Here is a 20,131-nt window from a genome sequence, read left to right as displayed (position 1 = left end):
CTGAATACGAGAACTGGGAACTACACACATGCCTGAGTCTCAGGCACACCTCTTAAACACAAGATAATCTTTCTCACTGTTTTGATGTACGCCTTTTGTAAAAGCAGAAGATTTATTAGTTAAGCTAAACCAGAGCAGTTAAACTACTTAAACTAGCCAGGATCCTTTTTAAGTGACACTGACTTGATTGTGAATGTGCCTTACTGTAGTTGCCTTGCATTGCAATAGATACCATTGTACGTATTCCTAAGCCTGAGTAAAAGTGCTTGCCTGTCTTTTGGTATGTTTTGAATGCCTCAGTTTCAATTCAAGTCGCTTTTGACTCAGAAAGTAGAGCAGTGTATGTGGACATCTCTGAGGGCACGTTTTTGACTAGCAAGCTAAAAATGCTCGTTAGGTGTTAAGCTAACTTCGTATTGCACTGCAGTTATTACGTCGTTGTTTGTTTTGTTATTTAATTACATGTTATTTCGTGATGGGCAGTGGGGGATTGAAATAATTCCCTGTAGCTTTATGGCCCTATTGACCAACAAAAATGCTCATGAGACCTATTGTGATTCATTAAATTACCTCTTGGAACCAGTGCTCATGTTCATTCCAAATGATGCGCATCAGTCATTTTGATTCGATTAAACATGGGATAGCACTTGGCTGTATTAATTTCAGGTGTTTACAGCCCATCCTGATCGATGCAGGCTTTGAATATGAGCACAGGGTTCTGTCGCCACATTGTACAGAGGCAAAACTGTCAGATTTCACTGTGGCAATGATTTGGTTTCATGCTGATGAGAAGAATTGTGGCTTTTCCTCTTGAGTTCGCTTTACGAACACTCCTTTTGTATGCTTTTGTAACTGGTACGAACCTATACATAGTAACGCTACTAAATAAACTTCAGGATAGGAAATACCATCAATTGTGTGGCCAAGTAAAGGTGTTTGCAGATGTCCCTGGTGGTTTTTTGTACTGCAGAGTTAAGAGCCATGATGGAGAAAACTTTGCTTCATAGTAGATTGAACATAGATACTGATGCCAAAAGGCAAAGTTAATTTTAAATTAAAAGAGCATGAGGGATGGATTAATACCAAATACTTCCTGGAGTCCTTTATAAGAACCTGTGCATTGTACAGGTCTGTGTAAGCACAAGGAAGCCATACACACACACGCTTTACTATGTAGACACTTCAAAAGCTCCTTCTCAAATTATGGACGCAAGAAATGGGGCAAAAGACCATTTCTGCTGTGGTCACACATGGGTTAAAAGCAGAAGTAATAACCTTCCCTGGAGTACCTGGTGTTCTTTTTTTATGGAATAGGAGCAAAGCCCATGTTCCTTTAGGATGTGGCTGTATGAGGAAGTTGGATCTACGAGCAGATTGAAAAATACTTCGTTTTCCAGTGTGAACTCCTCGGGGATTTAGCCCATGTTCCTTTCAACATAGGTGTGAGCATATATTCACGTTAGTACACATTTCGTTTGTGTATTTGCAGTTAATACACATTTTATTTTGTTTAGTCAACCAAAAAAGCAATTCCAGCTGCTGTCTGTCAGTGAATCATCCTCTTTGTCATTAGCAAACTATCAGTAACTATGTCACATTATCTTTAAGGTCACTGACAAGACTGTTAAGTCGCAATGCCCTAAACATCAGACCTATGACACGTGTTAGGCAATGATTCCCCTTTGAGTTGCAGCACGATCGCTTCAGGGCCTGCACACAAATCTCTCAACCAGAGGCTCGGATGCTTCCATGGCTCTTGTGTAACGGGCTGGCAAAGCTGTTTTTTCCAATTTTTCCTGCTTGAATCTTGTCCAAACAGATTCTCAAAGCAGTGGGTTGGGTTGGTTTTTTTTGCATTGCCATTTTGAGTAGTGGTAATTGGATCAGCTGAACCTGTTAAGGTCTTTTCTGAGAAAGAACTGCTGTCTGCTGCTTGAGTTAAGTTATTGCTGTCTTAGAGCTAGCAGCGTAACAGACACAAAGAGATAACGTGATATTCACAAAATCTTAGCAGCGGCTCCCATAGCCTTCATACTTACAACTGAGCATGAGTCAGGACAGATTAAATAACTTTTCCAGCTCACACAGGAAGTATCGGGCTGGGCTGGGAAACAAACCTCACTCTGTGTGTTAAACTGAATCTGCCTTTCATTCCCTTGCACAATAAATAGGGTTTGTTAGATAACGGATTTATTATCTATTCAGGCAGCTCCTGTGAATTTTCCCTGCGTTGCGTGTAACACAGTCCATTCATGATACCTTTCTTTTCTGCCAAGTGTAGTAAAGGCAGGAACCATGATGGAGATTTCACCTGATGGTTGTTTACATTAGAAAACCCCGGCTGACCGGGGCCGCTGCCACCTTCACAATTAGCACAGCGTGAGGTCGCAGTCAGCAGACGAAGAAACTTCAGCAATCTTGCACATCTGATCACAATTTACTGCAACCTTCATGTCCGTTACTAGGAATTTTGGTTCAGAAATAAAGGCATAGATGTGTCGAAGCAAAATAACTGTGACTCTAGGCAGTGTTATTAGATCCAGAGCTCCCGCAGTGGGCAGCGCATACAGCTGCGCTCTCGGGAGAAGGCTTTTCCCGAGTATCTCATTCTGACTGCAGGACACGTAACATACAAATGCCCATCAAGAATGCCAGAAATATGCGTTGCGCTGCATATTAGTCTGTTTATTTTGCTGCTCTCTCATCTATTTGCCAAAAACCTCCCTACATCTCTTCAATCATTTCCTTTTTATCTCTTTTTGTATGAAAATTATGGAAATATTTCTAGACACCTACAATCTACTAATCGCAAAGCAACACCAGAGAGGAGAAGGGTGTTCCCCCATGTAAAAATAATTCTTTTGGGCTGCTGCAGCAGAGAGGGGAAGCCACTGGATGCTTTCCCCAGGCTCTGTTGAATCCTTCTTTAAGTTAATCATTCCAGATTGCAGCCCTGGGGCTGCCAAGTGATACCATTACTACAGGAGAGTTTCCATCTACTGAGTGGATGTTAGTTCCTTTGTGTTAGGGGTGGCCTCTGTCTACATAGCAAGCATTGCAGTCATAGCTGTAAAAAATACTTATAAAAATAGATACACTCGCTATACTCACATAAGTAGCATGGAGGCCAGCACACTACATTGGTATTCTTCTTTTCTCACACTGCCATGGCTACACTGCCAGCGTGACCAACTTAATTTGTAGCTAACTCAGACCCCCCCCCCAGAAAAGACTCAGTATGGCCACGTACTTCTGAGAGTCTCCAGCACAACTGTTTGCAAAGATAACCAAAGTGTGACCACTTCGTTATTTTACAGGCAGTTCTTCCCATAAACCATAAGGATTAGAGATTTCTTATGGAAGAGATCTTGATGAAGAGCTGTTTGGTATAGAGGCCTTGATTTGCCTTATATGTTGTGCTCATCTTTGTTGCTTTATGAAGAGTATAGACCTCTTCTTATTTCGTTCAAAGGACTTTGCCCTTGATATAAGTATTTGCACGGCTGCATGTGTGGCTCTGTTTATAGGCAGCAGTCTGAAAGAAATTTTGTTGCTCAGGTTGAGCCAAAACAGATAAACAGAATGACCATACTTCTCAGGGAATTTGGAAGACAACCAAAGAAATCCAGCCGTAAAGAGCTAAGTGCTTTCCTTCATAGCAACATGACTACACAGATCACCTCCACATGTGAATCTGAATTCCCAGTAAAGCGGGGCTGCACCATTCACTGCCTGTATCTACGTCCTGGGTCACGGGCAAGCAGGTACGCGTCCGTATTCAGGGATGCATACCTGTTGCAATTTCATAGTTATTACTGGCCCTTCGGGAGCATTTCTAGAAGTTGTATTCAGTATTTCACAGGGGGAGCCCCTTTCTGGAGCCTGCTCCCGGGGCACGGTGGACGAGCTTGTCCGTCTCCTCAGCCGGGTGGGCGGAAGCTGCTGGAGCGTAGGAAATTCCAGGTCTGAACACTGGCTCCTCCAGCTGAGAGCCAAGCCCTGGAGCTACGGAGTGGATCATTAAGTGGGATGTGTAAGAAGCTCCCATGAAACTTGTTCGGCCAGTCTGAGACCTTACGTCCGTCCCTTTGGCAGCATGGTCATCAGTAGATTCCTATGGCTGTTTATGTCTAGTGGCCTTACTTCCCCGCTTCAGTCTTAACTAACAAACCCACACCATGATCTAAGAAGATTTCAGAAACAATTTAATTATAAAATTAGCAGTTAACATGTACTAATCATTGATAAATCCTTTACCAAACATCTGTGCTCCTGACCAGCTCAGTGGTATGTGGGATACAAATGTCTGGTGGGCTTGAATGTCTTATTTTGTTGGAGGCAAGATCATAGAAAGCCAGGACCCGCCTTACCAACAGAGTTACAGCAGAGTTTCAAAGAACTTGACGCTTCATTTCATTTCCCCTTCAGGACATTTGGAGCCTTCCTTTGTAAACCTGTTCCTCAAAATTATTAACACAGCTCCTGCTCTCGAGACATTATCCAATACTGGAACACATAAACTGCAGTTTTCTAGATAATGACTAGGTGAGGACGCATGTCAAAAAATAGTATGGCTCTTCTATGACTGCCTCATTTCAAAATGTCCTCATAATATCCTAGAATCACCTGTAGATTTTTTCTTTTCTAGTGGTTTTCTCTCTTTCACTAAATTAAATCCATTGTAGGAACCAAGTTACTTTTATTTTCTTTCCCTACAAGGCAACCCACATCTATCAAAGATTTTAATTCTCAGTCGCCTGTTAGTGACTTTTGCAGTATTTGCTTTTTTTTTTTTTTTTTTAATCATAGGACTCTGCTTTTTTTTTGAATGGATTTGAAATCCTCTACCACTTCCTTATTAGTATCCTACAGCTACTTTCTTGTTACATTCATCTTTTGTATTCATGCAGTATAGGCTTTGCTGTACTCGTGCCCTTGTCTTTGCTGTGATCCATTGTTTTTACATACATTCACAGTTCTGCACAATTTCCTTTGCCATCAGTTCTTTTGCTTTTGTCTCCTACTGGTGTGGAGTCACATTGGATTACTTGATACGTTTGTTCTGGAATGGAGTATGTAAATTTAAATCTTACATCTGGTTTGTTCCCTTTTATTTTTAACTGCACATTTGTTCACAGAAGTTTTGGGAAGATTTTTATTGCTTAAATAAATTAAGTTGGTATGTGTATGTGGGCTTTTTATTTCAAGGAAAGAAGATCATGTCTGTCAAATTCTAATAATATTGCCAAATGCTACTGTGAAAACAGAGACATTATAATCCATCACACTTGATATTAGGGGAGCAATTTACATCATAAAAATGGGCTTTCTAAATTAGAATCTCAGACTGAGCATGACGTTAACCAAACTGAATCCAAATGTTACAGACAGATGATAACCGAATGCTTCCCATAGTAAGTAGTTCTACAAACTTCTTTGATTTCTCTCTTAGTCTTTGCCACCCTATCTGAAAAATATTGCAGAAATGCCTAAGGGTACATTTCCTGAAGACAACTTCTAAGGCATTATTTCCTATACCAAAAATCAACATGTACATCTGTTTTCCTCAAATTGTGTAAAAATAAGTTAATTCAACAATTCAGAATCTTTTATGAAAAAAGTTCTATTGTCTCCGTCCCATCAGTGATTGGGATTATTGTGTTTGATAGGTCTCAGAAATCTGCTTGATCCAAACATTTCCATTAACTTTATTGTCCAACTGTAGGTCATTAATCTAAAATGTTCACAACATTTTCTTTTAATTGAGAATTTGGAAAACAAAACATTTTTAGCATATAACTGATTGTATTTTACAGTAAAACCCCAAAACATTCGCACAGTGTCAGTAGCCAGCAAGTTATTGGTGGCAGAGAATTTTTTCAAGTAAAAGATGTGAAAAGCAAACTGCTGTTATTGACAGTCCTAGTACACTTCTGAAAAATGGGTCTGAATCTAGGGCGCAGCTCTACGAGTTGTATTTAGGATCCATGTCATACACGGCAAAGTTATGCAGGACATCAGTCGCACCAAACACACAGGCTGTTTAGACACTGCATTTAATTCACTGAGCAGCTATTAGGTCATGCAAAATTAGTCAACATGACTAATACATTTTATTTGATTTGGCAATGCAACTACAGAGCAGCAATACTGCATAACTTTTATTGACCTGTTCACTTGCCGCTGAATTATATTAGGGTTTATGGAAGCTGCTGTTTCCCCATTGGAATGGGGGGGAGCAGAACTCAAATAGGCTCCAAACACCTTCTCCTCGTATTCAGCAAACTGCCCAAGGAAACCAGCCCTGTGTGAGCCGTCCTAGGCTGTGTATTTCCTGAGAACCACTGAGAAACTCCCGTCAGAGTGACAGAAGGGATGTTCTTCGTATTTGCTTTTAATACGCACAGATGATAGGGCGCTCGTAATTACTGTGCCTTCTGTTGGCAGACTTTCTCCTCGGCCAAGAGACACGCTCGCATTCACAGAACACCCACGGCACAGGATGGATTCTGTAACATTGACAGAGGTTGAAAACAAGCATAGCTCATCTGAATTCTTTCCAGACACCCCTGGTTGTGTTCTGGAAAACACCTTCGTACCCCCAGAGCTGGCTGCAGACCTCGTTTCAGTCGCATGATGCCTCGGTTTTAATTTTCGTTTTTGAGGAACCACGCATTTTTCAATAGGGGCATGTCTGAACCGGTCATTGTGCTTCAACAGAATTTGTCATGAAAAAGCAGGGATGCTCTTCCAGAACCGCAAAGAAAGATGGAAAAGGCAGATGTGTGTTTCAATTTAGGGGTAACCGAGGGGAAGAGTTACTGTGAGGAAATTAAATCAAAGGGGTAGTTCAGATGGGAATTGGAGCGGCTTCAGGAGTTCAAGTGAGCAGCAATGGTGCAGAAGGGGAAGAAAAGTCATAGCGTTTGTCACCCTGAAACAAGAGCGTGGGTTTCATTCCCATATTGAGGAATTCTTGTAACACTAGTGAGTGAAGGCCTTCCCGCAAACCATGCTGAGCTCAGAGCAAATACCTGCAGATTCAGGCCTCCGTTCCAAACTTTCCAGCGGTTTTCGAGTGGTGCCATTAGCTCCAAGAGGGAGGAACGTTCCTCTGAAAAGAAGACGGTATTTACGGACTCCCAGATCTCAAAGCCGAGGCAGATGGCCGAGACCGGTCTCCATCCCGGCAGGGGAAGGGCCACTGCACGTCTCGGCCGTCCCCCCCGACCAGGGAAGGCGTCCAGCCCAGGGGCAACCCAGCACCCACCACTCGCCGCCACTGGCACCCTCCTCCTCCTTGCTGAACGCTAATTGCATAGAAGACTCCCACGCTTATCTCCATTTTCAGGTTGTCTGGTTTCAGTTTTGAACCATCAGTTCTTTGAACGTTTCTCTCCACTCCAATACCCCCCGCATACAGTTATTCCACCCACCCCCGTAACGTATCGCACGCAACTTGAGCCGCTCTGGGGAGTCTTTCCGAGAAACCCATTCTTCTTTATCTCTGTTAGCGCGCGTGTATTTACTCTGGGGTTGTAACTTTTTTCCTATAATGTCTCCCCCAGGTTACAATCTGAACTTTGAAAGGAAGTAACTCAAATGGTGTATTTTCCCAGGATCCTTACCACAGACCGGGGAGATTGAGTCAACTTCTTAAATCTGCTTATGTATCCAAGGACAAGTTCTTACACCGCTGTTTCACATTGGGAGCTCATGCCAAATTGTTTGTCTACCAGGGCTGCACAGGATTTAGGGGCACTTCCTACTTACCACCTTCTGTAGCTATGAACTGAGTATTTTACACACTGAATAAAAACATTAATTGAAGACCAAGTACTACCAGCTTCTCCAGCAACAACCCTATTCCACAATGATTTCCTAATGGAAACTAATTTGAGATTGTTGGTCGGTTCCTAAACTTCGCATTGGACGATACTGCACAACACTCGTGTTTTGATGAGAGTAATGTGATACTTAAGGTGATAAAGTGCCAAGCACTTAAATAATTCTAGGTGCACCTATACTATAATCTTTATCAACTGTCACTTTCAATTATTGCCCCCCCCAGTAACAGATCTTCATATAAATAAATATAAAACTTCATGTAAATAAAACCATACTGACTGATGTGAATTCTTTATCATTTGAGTCTGGTATCAGCTTTTGCATTATTTGGCCCAGGATGACGGTGAATGCTACCTTGCCTATAGTAACCCAGTTCATTCCCTAGTTAATGGGATAAATTGGTCACAAATTTGTCACATTTGGACTCTTCTGGGGTTTCCATGCTATTATTCCAAGATTTAATTTCTTTTCAGTAAGACAGGCGTCTCTGCCTGCCTCAGGAGCACATGGTGCCAGTAAAGCAAGCAACGCTGGCACTAAGAAAGTGGAACTGTTTTCACGATTTGTTTACCCCCCAAGGAAAAGGAACTAAAAAATCTGAAGAGAGCAATTTGCCTACAGACTAAGAATATGCTTATTCTTCCAAATATAGCTTTCATATTAATTGTTTCACTACATTTATAGTGATTTTCTTTGTCAAAGTAACTAGTACTTAGACACAATGAGAAACCATACCCTGAAATTACAGTCTGACATCAAAGAAGGCAGCATAATTTTTGAAGAAAACCAGTGGGTTTGCCAAGTAATTTCTTTGCCCACCATACCAACTTCCCTCTAAAGACTTCAAAATGCTTATAAAAAAATCCACTGCACTCCATAACACAGCACTAACAGGTTGGGAAAGCTAGGAAGGGTCGTGGCCTTCCCATTAGCATCTGTAGATGCAGGAGAGGTTTCTACGTCATTTGTCAGGGCTTTCCTCATCTGTCATCTCAACTGCAAGTTCCAAACTTCCCTTCAGTGTGCCAGGAAGGCAGGGAGGACTTCAATGTAAGGGGATGATAGAAGAGATCAGGGAAGGGATCTGCACCAACGCCTCCAGAACGCTGTCCGAAGCCAAACGAAACAAGAGGTCCTGGGGAGCGTCTCTTCCCCTCTCCTTCCCTCCCAGCCAGGCTTTACAGGACGTATTGCTGTCACAAAATCCGTGGAGTAACTGGGAATTGCAAGCTGTCTTCTGCCTCCTACTCTGTTTTGTTTCTGTGACTCTCACATTAACAAGGTGAACGGTATCTTATCATTTTGGAGGTTAGGCTGATACTTAGAGCCATCAAAAAGCTTGCTGTCAATGTAACTGAAAGAAGAAAGCATCCTGTAGATTTTTATGAGACATGATTCATAAAAAGATGTCAGGACCCTCTTTATTTGCTACATAAATGACTAGCTGAGTGACGATAACTTCTGGTAGACACTGTAAAGAATAATATGCTTTCTGTAGTTTTAAGAATGTCCACACTGGATGAATTATCATACCTTATGTGTGAATACATAATAGTTTCACAAAACTCACAACTTGGCTGAATTCCCAGAAACCTTTGAGACAGTCATATAGAAATGGTGCTGATTTTTATATCTGATTAGGAAGCTTACAAACTCAGTGTGGGTCATCTTGGAGGCCAAATTAACAATAACAAAAAAAATTAGAAACTATGTAATTTTTTCCTAACTAAATGCTACTTTGATCAATACCCTTTTAAACTCCATCTGGATGATCTAACTATTAGTAGGTAAGTACATTCCTTCAAACATAAGATCCCATGTAATTATATATATATATATCTATATATATATATATCTATATATATATGCATTTTCAAAGGGATAATGAAGTGTGTTAGGAGACTGAGTTATCAGATATTACAGCTCCAATCTACAAACTCCAAAGTGAGACTTTAGTAAGTGACAGCAGATTCTTTGCTCCTTTGCGACTTTTCCAACCAAGTTCTAGGCTAACATGATACGGGAAAACCAGTGGCAGTGTGAATGCAGGGGGGCTCTTTGTGTGCGTTACTCAGAGAGACAATCGCTTCTCTAGGATTACTTCCTCTACTCCACAGATAAATCTCAAGTGCTCTGATTAAAATAAGGAAGTTAAACTCACATGCTATTTAGTACACAGCTTTGTACTGGGTTACTGTATTCCACACCTAAATACAAGGGTTTAAGCCAAAAGTTTGTGTATTTCTCCCCCCCCATATCAGTTTGTCTAATCTTAAATATATTGCCTTATTTCACCAACCATCTCAGAGTTAGTATCTTTCCATTTGTTTAATTATTATTACAGTATTACTTTTAAAAAACAAATAATAGGTTTTTATGATGATAAACATTTTTTATTTGCAGCCTTATAAATGTTTTTAGAGCCAGACAATAACAGCAGAGAATCGCTTTTATAGATACTATCTTCTGAAAATACTATTAATCTTATTCTGTGTTGGTCATTAAATAGCTGTTTTGTAACCAATAATGTAAGTCTTAGACAAAGACTACCCATTACACAAACACCGTGGGAGAAGAATTTGTAAGAAAATGGAAGACTAAATAAGGCCTTGAATAGCTTTATTGAAATCTGTATAAATAAACATGCGCATTTCAAATGTAAACCCAAGTGAACTCAAGTGCAGACAAAATTTTAACCTCTGTCATGCAGGAGGTTAGTTTACATTTAAAAAAAAAAAAAACAACCTCAAAGCAGCTTTAAAATACCAGGATGAAACACCAGTTTTAATATCAAGGTATAAAGCAAAGCCATGTCCAACATACCTCATTTATATCCTGGTCAAATGCAATATTTTAAACTTTTTAATGCTAACATAAATAAATAATTTACCAAAATGTGCACTCACAGAGTGAACTTTTATTTACAATACACAATTTATAACCTATTGTATTTGATTAGTTCAAGTGAAGAACATCATACTTTTTGCTTTTTTCTTCTTTAAATTACTTGTTTTAAACAGTGGGACACAAAGCAATTCTCCAGGTAGTAGATATGTGAAGTGTGCCCCCGCACTTAAGAGCCCCTCTCAAAGGCAGTATTGTATACAAATCAACAATACATTCTTCCAACTAGATCAAAGGGAAAGCAGCAAATTAAAAAATGTTTCAAACTGTCACACTTATTTTGGCATCCTGGACCCCTGGACATAGTTAACTAAAATCCAATTCAAAGTTTGTATGCCTTATATACTGTACAGGTTCTGACTTGAACATGCAAATGCCAGTTCTCTTATAATGAGTTACCTTTTCAGATATGCTGTAAGGCTATGGTGAATTCCATCAGGAACACACAAAGAAAATTAACAGGCCTACCTTTAAAGTCATTTTGTTCATTAACAATTTAAAGGCAGGTTATATTGAAAAAATTCTCATCTAAGCCCGATACACAGTCATTACTATGGATACAGGATACTATTAACTCTGACCCTATTACAGAGTAGTTTGCAAGCTGTCAAACTACAAAAACTGGGGAGAGAGAAGTTACAGCACAATTTTAAATTTTGGACTGACACCAGATTAAAATTATGCATGTCTTATAAGCAAGATAACAGGAATTATGTCTGCAGAGTAGATTCCAACAAGCAACGAAGGATACTTACATTTAATTGAAAAACTTTTTGTTAATGCAGCATGAAATCCAGAACCTGTTCCACAGCAGCAGTAAGATGAACATAATATTCTGGATGCTCAACTATATCACAAAAGGTTAAAACACCTTTTCAAGCTATTTCTTCTATTGTGACCGAATTGAAAAAAAAAAAAAAATTAGGGAGAAACAAAAATTTGCTGTTTCAAGAAAACTACTGCTTATATATTTATGACATTTTTACTTGTAGTCTGTGTGACAGCCTAAGGAACATGTATATATTCATCCAGAAACTAGACTTGGCAGTAGTATTCCTGCAGTACTAAGAAAATAAATGTCAGAAGTCCACAGATTTAACATTTTAGTTATTAACTCACAGCCAAAACAAAAGAAAACATAATCCATCAGAACAGCAGCAGAAAACTTAAAAGGGGTTTATTTGTGATTTCCTATATATAGCTTGTGAATACAAGACTGTAAATGCATTAGAGACAATTTCTGTTTAAGTTTTTATTGTTTCACTTCAAGTACTGCACATGTTAAAATGTAATAAAGATTTACATTCTGTTATCTGAAATTCCCCATCTCAGATTTTTATTCTTAATTTGGTGGGCAATTTCACTCTTTCAATAGGTATCCCCAGTAAGAGTCTCTTATGGCTTCTAGTTCTTCCATTAGTTAGTGTGCATACAATTTTCATTTTCTATATCATTATCATTTTCATTGCTGTCTTCATCACTTTCTAGTGGGATGCCTGTGGCAGCTGAAGCACCTTGTTTAGTTTCCCGGTCAAGAGGGAAAAAGCCAGTTCCACTGATTGTGTCCTGTCTCTGGTAGAAGAGCACATACGCTGCTTTGGACTGTAAAAGAGAGAAGTGTAATATGCTCATGAGGCTCCAGACAAAACATTTCCAGTCCAAGTTAGCCTTTTTTTTTTTTTTTTTTTTTTCCAAGTCTACAAGGTAAAATTGCAAAGAGATCCAAAGCTTTCATGTAAGTTATTTTTGCATGTTGGAGCAAACCATTTTTGTTTCGTGCTGTCCTTTGAAAGAACACAAACTACTACCTACAAATTTACTGCAAGGTTCGTGATTTACTCTTCATTTTTCTTCCCTCAAGGAGAAAACATCATCAACAGTCCCAATTTTAGAAATACAAAAGGTACTTGCCACTATTTGGTCCTCACATGCAGTGGACACACTACTGTCATCAAAGTAGTACCATTTTCCATCATCCTTATTTTTTGCAAAAGCAGTATCTAGGACAAAAAAGTACAATGTCTAAGGACTTTGTATCTTCATAGATGTAATACAATCAGTTGCTAGAGTCTGTTACTGTCAAACACTTGACATTTAACTAACAAAAACCTATTATCACTATTATGACTCATACTTTCACACTTTCATTTTTTTAAGCAAAGAAAGCTTAAGCAAGAACATTCCCCTTCTAAAGAGAATGTATAGTGAGAAAGGACCGTCAAAATAAAAGCCCTCAGTCACTTTTTAATTTTTCTCTCTTCTTTCAAGGAGATGCACAATGTACAAAAATACAGACAAGTAAGACAAAATCAGTTGTAAGAGTACAGTAGCTCTTATGTTTTCTCTTTTCACAATATGCATAGCTAGAAGTATAAAAGAACCTACAATTATCCCTGAAAGCTCATTTCATACAGATTTTTGGGTTAGAATACTTGTGAAAACATTTCAAGGTAATGCAAAAAGTTGTCCCTCAACTATTAAAAAATGCCATTGATTCAAAGTGATTAGTACTTAAATCAAAATAAACATGGAAAGAAAGCTGGCATGTAGAATGATGATATTTGAAATCAACTTACAGTGCCCTCCTCCCATTCCTCCATAGTGGTTGGAGACAGCAATCAAGTTGTAGCGGCACGGCCCTGCATTGGGATTAATAAGGAACTCTGACATGTCCAAGTCGCTGTTTAAAAAAAACAAAAAAACAACAAAACCACACAAAAAAACAACCAAAAGAAGTTCATGTTAATAATATTTTTAACCATTTCACATTTTGGTGGTCTTTGAGTCCTTTACTTTATATTCCCCACAAAACACACATACACCAGACTACACTGACAATGCATCTCTCACTCTGCGAGTAGTGAAACAGGAACCAGTAACCTTAGCCAAAACTATCAGTAAGAGTTCTTCCATACTTATCTACTGTTATTATTTTTCCAAGTTCATACTTTTCACCTGCAAGTGTTTACGGGATCCATGCATGGAAGCTGAGAACAAAAACCATTCTACATAATTGCTGGATTAAATGTGTGCCCCAGTCATGCTAACTTTCACACTTCTAGCACCGAAATATTTAGGTTTCTTACTTTATTGGAAAGTCAACCAACGTATCCAACTTGTCCCTCATGTATCTGCTGTAGGAAAAGCGCTTTAAATGAACTACCAGTACGGGGGGCAGCGACCACAAGTCTAACTTCTTGGTAGCTTGCTGATGTTCTTTACAGTTTGGACAATACCTGAAAGAAAAAAAAAAATACCAATTTTAAATAACTGCAGTCTGTATGTGTGTTAAAACACATTACCACAGAGAAAGCCAGCCTCCTTCCAGTGGGAGGAACTGAATGAGCAAAAGCTGAAACACACACACATTCCATATTCTGTTAGTAATGCCATCGATATCCCTTCCAGTTTAAAATATGAGGTGCTAGTGCAGAAGTGGGCTCACAGTGAAGCTTGACAGCATTTTAAACACAAAAGTAGCACCCCCCCAATATAGGATTCTCGTCTCCTATAGTAGTTCCTGTATCTTTAGTTAAAACACAGCTTTCTCATATTTTATAAAAGATGACAAGGGGTTATGAAAATACTTCAGGAAAACTGACTATATGAAAAGCCATAAATAACAGACAACTGTGGTTCTTCCAAGTTTCAGTTTTGAAATTCACTCGTCTCCCACCCCATCCCACCTACCACTAAAACCAGGTAACAGTGACTACTGAAACCTGAAAAAAACTCCTTGCTAAAAAACTTGCCTCCTTTGTAGACAAGTACTAAACAGGCTGTGACTCATAAATTTCTGTTCCCTGCAATGCATACTTGTATCCTTCAAGAACTAAGGCTCAGGGAGGAAGGTAAGTAAGAATGCATGGAAGCAACTCTTCTGTGAAGTGGTCTATGCACATTCTGCATCTTGGTATCTAACAAGTAAAGATCTAGGAAAAAAAGAGATGAGCCCTAATTAAAAAAGACTGCACAAGTGTCTTTACATAGCACCATCAGATAATGACAAGAAATTAGGAGAACTGGAAGGGCAGGCTCTAACTGAAGAACTGTCTTCCCAGTCATCTTAGAATATTTGGAATACAAATAGCACTGGACTAGGGATGATGAGCTCTCATAGATTAGACCTGTGAAGACCTAACAAATGAAGAAAGAATGTGATTAATGGACCTCTGGTGAGATGTATCTAGTAGCAACTGCTTGACTTCAGCAGTAGTTACATTTTGTAGTTTAAATACTCTGCTTAAAGTGTGCTGCAAAAATGGAAGTGCTTCACCATACTTGAGTCATATGGTATCTCAAATAGTCTATCCAGTGTTGTATAATCTAGCCAACCCAGAAACAAAAAAGGAGAATTTGTAAGTCAGCCCCCTCCCTGTCCAAATAAAGGGAGGATCTCTGGTGACAAAGTTTGGAAGTCTCCAAAACTTTTAAGTATCCACAGAAGAAAAAGTGGCAGACCCTCTTTTCAAGCTTAATTCTGAGCTTCAGGTGTTGCTGAAGGACTCTTATATGCTAGAAAATTCCTGGAGAAGAAGGATCTTACAGGAATATCCTATAATTGTGAATATTCAGGTATGATTCCAAATCATAATTTGGAAGAACCATGGTTTAAGCACATCCCTATTTCATGTATCAATGCAAGGCAAGCTGTGTATTTCCACAAAAAAACCTTCAGTATGCACCAACCTTTCTCATCTCAGAAAGGAATATTTGTTTAAACCACTGCGTTGGATTTGGCACAATATTATTCATTCACTGTGGATCACAATTCACAGACTAGAATATCTTATGGATCTACCCTTCCTCCTCATTCTGAATGCATTAATTGTCTCTCATACAAATACAACCTTCTGCATATGGTAACAATTTTAGTTAAGCAATGGATCAAAATAGAAAACATTTTGTGAATTTTCAGCTACGCTTGAAATGACAAGGTTCAAAATACCATTAAGAAATCAATTGGGTATCTCTGTTAATGTTCCAAGTGTGGTTTTGATTACATTTTGAGAAATATACAATAGAACATAACAAATTTAATTTTTTGTCCTTACCACGGGTCTTCAGCACCTAGTTTTTCCTTTGTTGTGAACAGCTCAATGCAATCTTTTAATTTCACAAAAGGCTTTTTGGGAGGCTTATATTCCACGCTTTCATGTTTTTCAAAATCCTAAAGAGAAGTATTTCTTGAGTTAAGAGAACAAACGAAACAAAACTCATTTTAGTGATGTCGTCTTACTATAAACAGTAACTACAAAGCTCCTATATATGGAAAAACTGATCAGAAACCATTCAAGCAAAAAGTTTTCACAGCTTCAGATTTAATTCCAAATTAGTAAGCCTCAGATTTGCTATTTACTTAGACGTGTAAATGAAGTTTATTTATGACAACATATTTACTAAGAATAATGTGAAAAAAAAAAAAAGAAATACCAGCTGCTTCTTTTGAAGACTTACAATCTCTTATGCCACATTAAGTTGTATTTTTCACTTTTTTTTTTTTTTTTCCCCCTGGAAAGGGAAGCAACATAAACAGCTTACCTCTGCTGCACTATCATCAAAATATCTCTTCTTCAATTCAGGATCCCAATCCAAAGCAAGGAAAGATCTTTCTAAGATTAAAAACATGTTTTCTCTTAATATTATTTCTTGCTTTACATGAAATTGTATTAACTTTGGGCAAACACGCTTCAAAATGAATTAAACAATGCTAGCATGAATTTAAGATGAAAACTTAGAAGCACACACAATTTTTGCATTTCTAAGAGTTAATTACAATAACAACTTAATTTTTTATACAAAATTTATTATTGGAAATAAAGTTATATCAAATAGCACACAGAGAGAATGAAACACTATTCTATGGAAGCGGAATCAGAAAAATGTATCAGAATCAAACGTTGTCCAACCTGTTCCCCATGACTTACCGTCAAGCCTAGGTTGCCTATCATCAAATCTAATATGCCTGGTATCATCTTTGATGTAGTTTATGTCAGTATTGCCTAAATTATTGAACTGGAATGTAAACAATCGCTTTTTGTGTCCCGTGAGTGGTTGACCTTTGCAAGTATCCTCAGTACATAATCCATTTTCAGAGTCATTGTCACCTCCAACTGAGTCTTCTGACTGGCTGTTTTCATTCTCTGAAGGGAGTTCCTGATCCTGGCTGGATTCATCATCTTGTTCATCTGTTTCCATTTCACCTGAAACAATTGGAAGAATAAGGACGAAGAAATGAGGAAGAATAACAATAATTGAAAGACACTACAGGATTAACTTCGGTTTCAAATTAAACACAAAATACTAAACAAGTTTGGATATTCCAGTCTTACTTGGAGAGCCTTCTTCATGTATTCCATTTGGGCCGTTACCATTGATACCATGGTCCTTACAGCAATGTAGGGATCCTTCAGTGTCTTCACTTTCAGTACATGTTTTTACATATCGACTAAATATAACAAATGAAAGCAATGGTTAAAATCAATGGATTTTAAAATATTTACATTGTTCAAGCCAGATAATTCAACGGTTACAGCAAATCCTTCCTAGTGTACTGTATTCCTGTACTCCTTTCTCACTTATTCAGAACTAATAGTTTTATTGTCTAACATGTCTACCGTTACATGCACATCTGAAATTCTGCTTGTCTATGAACTTATGTTTTTGACGGTTACTTGATTTTATACAACTTGATTCTTGGTATTAGTCTCTGTTTGTCCAGAAATCACTTCTTTAACTGTTCATTAACCAAAAAAATTTATGGGTTCACTTACAGAGAAAGTTACATCAACAGAAAACGAAGCATAAATTTAAATTGGAGGTTATATGATTCTAATTTCTTCCACATAATGACACTTATTCCAGTCTAGTTTCAGAAGGTGTCTAACAGGTAGTTTTACAACATAAATTCATATATAAACTTGTACAGTAGATACAGGAGGTATAACCACAGCAGAATAATTGGAAAAACATTTCAATTTTATGAAGCCCTATAAACTGACAATACAGATAGACTCTCTACTGTCTTCTCAAATAATTTTTAGACGAGGTCATGCTAAAAAAAAATCAAATTAAAATCCACACTAGTTCACATCTCAAGTGGCTAAAATTTTAGATTTAATATATTTAACAGAAAGCAAATAAAAGACTAAGTACTCAAATCTAATCAGTTTGTTAGCAATGCATGTAAAAATAAGTGCCTACTGATTCCAACTATTAACATTATTCATAACAAATGCGTTTTTCTTTAAACAATAACCTTACCACATTCTTAGCAGCAGCAGGTTATACAGTTTATCTTCGGTATTGTTTCTAGGCACTGCTATGAGAAAAGGTTGACCAAACAGTGAAGAACCACTATGGCTGTAGCTAGTGTGCCTGCACTTTTCCCTTAAACAAACAGGAATTATAACTTGTTCTGTATCTTCTGTTCTATTGATAGCAATTTCAAATCTAAAAGAAAAACAACCAGAAATACAAAGGAAAACTGTCATTTAAAAGGCTGCAACGGGGAAAAATTAAAAAATAATAAACCCCTCAAGATTTGTCTTTACCTTATGTCTAGGTTTTAATCTTTTGCAAATAACTAAATAAATTGCAAAGAGATGTGAAGGATGTTATCTGTACTTACACATAAATGTCATCACGTTCCATAATACTACTTAGATTTTCATCCATGCCAAATATCCTGTGGAACCTGTGATTGTATATATCGGTAACAATCATCTAAAAAGAAAATGGAGTATACATCATTAAATCAGGTTAATGTGTGTTAAAATGTTCATTGTTGTGCTTCATATAAGAAATCACTCTTACCTTATCTGCAGCAACACCAGACAAAGCTGACAATGCTGTGCAAAGATCCAATATATTTCCAATTTTGGGAACAACTACTTTGTACTAAAAAAAATAAAATGTCACTTTAATATCTTAAGACAGCAAATATGCATGAGAAAAAACCAAACACGTTATCACATGTTCAGCATACTTCACATACTTCTTTCAGATTCTTGAACTTATGGTGTAAAGTATGTAAATCAACTAACACAAATTCCAAAAGCTGCTGAAAATGTAGTAGTTACCTTCACAACTTTACTCATACAAACACACACACTTTGAATACTACATTTATTAGTTTAGATAATGCTTTTTTTTAAATCTTATTTTACTTTCTCCGTAAGACTAACAGCACCAATATTACTTAGATTTATGTTTCAACAGCACCTACTTATTTAAGCATTTAAATAGTATGCATGCTATTGACTAGATTCTTAAATTTGGAATACAACACGAGTTGTTTACAAAGCATTACTAGGAAAAAAAAAGCAACGGCAGGCAATGGATAAAGACTGAATTCTAATTTCACATGCAGAGACAGAACCTGACGATTAACAGTCAAAGAAAACCCCTCTGTGGCTTCCCTTAGTGCAGTACACCTGCAGTTTGTAATGAAAGTCCACACAAGACTCTTACCTGTTATTTTCATAATAAATAAAGACAGGATTAATTAGAAATAAGGTATTATAACTTTGTAATTAATTGCCATGTACAGCATGTGTTTAGTATCTCCTTAAGTCTTATAGTTATTTAGACTCACAAAAGCTCTACTGAACTCGTACTCTTCCCAAACTCTATTCATTCCCGCATACCCATCTCACATGTCATACATGGTCATCTGCAACTACTGTGTGTCCCTTATGCAAACCTGTTCTCACAGATAATTAAATCTCTAGCAGGCTCACCTCCCAGTAGTTAATACATGTCCCTTTGTCTGCCCCCTATTGCCTTTGAGAACACGCCCTTTCCCCCCACTTTCCTTCTTACAGTACTCTGATTTCAGGTGTTAAAGCCTTTTTGCAAGTCTGCCTAACTGCCCGTGTATTATTTATTTCACCTATCCTCACTTACCCTCTAAGGTACAGCTAGAACCATTTAATCATGATTTTGTTACCATAACCCATGTACATTGTTTCATGCCATTTTAAGGCATATAAAACCATCCTTCCTAGAAAAGGCAAAAGAGATAATCCTTACTAAGAAATCTCATCTGAAATTTTTTCTTTTGACTATTAAGTGATAGCATAGAAGAATTCAGGACGACCTAATATATTTAGTCATGGGGGTTTTTGCACCACTTATTACCAATATTTGCCTTTTGAGGCTAAGAAACTGAGGATTTAAGTCTGGATTGAGTGTATAAATTTTATAATCATACAAATTCATTATAGCAACACTAAAATAAAAAATTAGGACAGCATACATTTTAAAGATTAAGAAGCCTTATTAACACAACCATAAAGAAATTACCAATATCTTCCTTGAAACTGATAGAAATATAAGAAGGTATGTATAAGTCTTCCTCAGGCTAAGTGGAACTTCA

The 20,131-nt window shown here is 37.8% G+C and overlaps 1 protein-coding gene across 1 annotated transcript in view; it reads right to left on the bottom strand.

Annotated features, from left to right (window-relative positions):
• Nucleotides 1–11,989: 11,989 nt before the first annotated feature.
• Nucleotides 11,990–20,131, bottom strand: part of USP15 (ubiquitin specific peptidase 15) — an 85,487-nt gene continuing 77,345 nt past the window's right edge. Inside the window, exons 12-22 of the mRNA XM_010574117.1 lie at nucleotides 18,568–18,651; nucleotides 18,383–18,477; nucleotides 18,016–18,204; nucleotides 17,085–17,200; nucleotides 16,680–16,955; nucleotides 16,294–16,364; nucleotides 15,807–15,922; nucleotides 13,839–13,988; nucleotides 13,329–13,432; nucleotides 12,664–12,752; nucleotides 11,990–12,354 (exon numbers count right to left, since the gene is read on the bottom strand). Coding sequence (XP_010572419.1) covers nucleotides 12,169–12,354; nucleotides 12,664–12,752; nucleotides 13,329–13,432; nucleotides 13,839–13,988; nucleotides 15,807–15,922; nucleotides 16,294–16,364; nucleotides 16,680–16,955; nucleotides 17,085–17,200; nucleotides 18,016–18,204; nucleotides 18,383–18,477; nucleotides 18,568–18,651 — 1,476 coding nt within the window. The 3' untranslated portion in view covers nucleotides 11,990–12,168. The remainder of the gene's footprint in view (nucleotides 12,355–12,663; nucleotides 12,753–13,328; nucleotides 13,433–13,838; nucleotides 13,989–15,806; nucleotides 15,923–16,293; nucleotides 16,365–16,679; nucleotides 16,956–17,084; nucleotides 17,201–18,015; nucleotides 18,205–18,382; nucleotides 18,478–18,567; nucleotides 18,652–20,131) is intronic.

The sequence above is a fragment of the Haliaeetus leucocephalus genome, unplaced genomic scaffold (genome assembly GCF_000737465.1).
Source record: "Haliaeetus leucocephalus isolate CR32 unplaced genomic scaffold, Haliaeetus_leucocephalus-4.0 Scaffold406, whole genome shotgun sequence".
Lineage (NCBI taxonomy): Eukaryota > Metazoa > Chordata > Aves > Accipitriformes > Accipitridae > Haliaeetus > Haliaeetus leucocephalus.
This window is presented reverse-complemented; position numbering and strand designations above follow the sequence as displayed.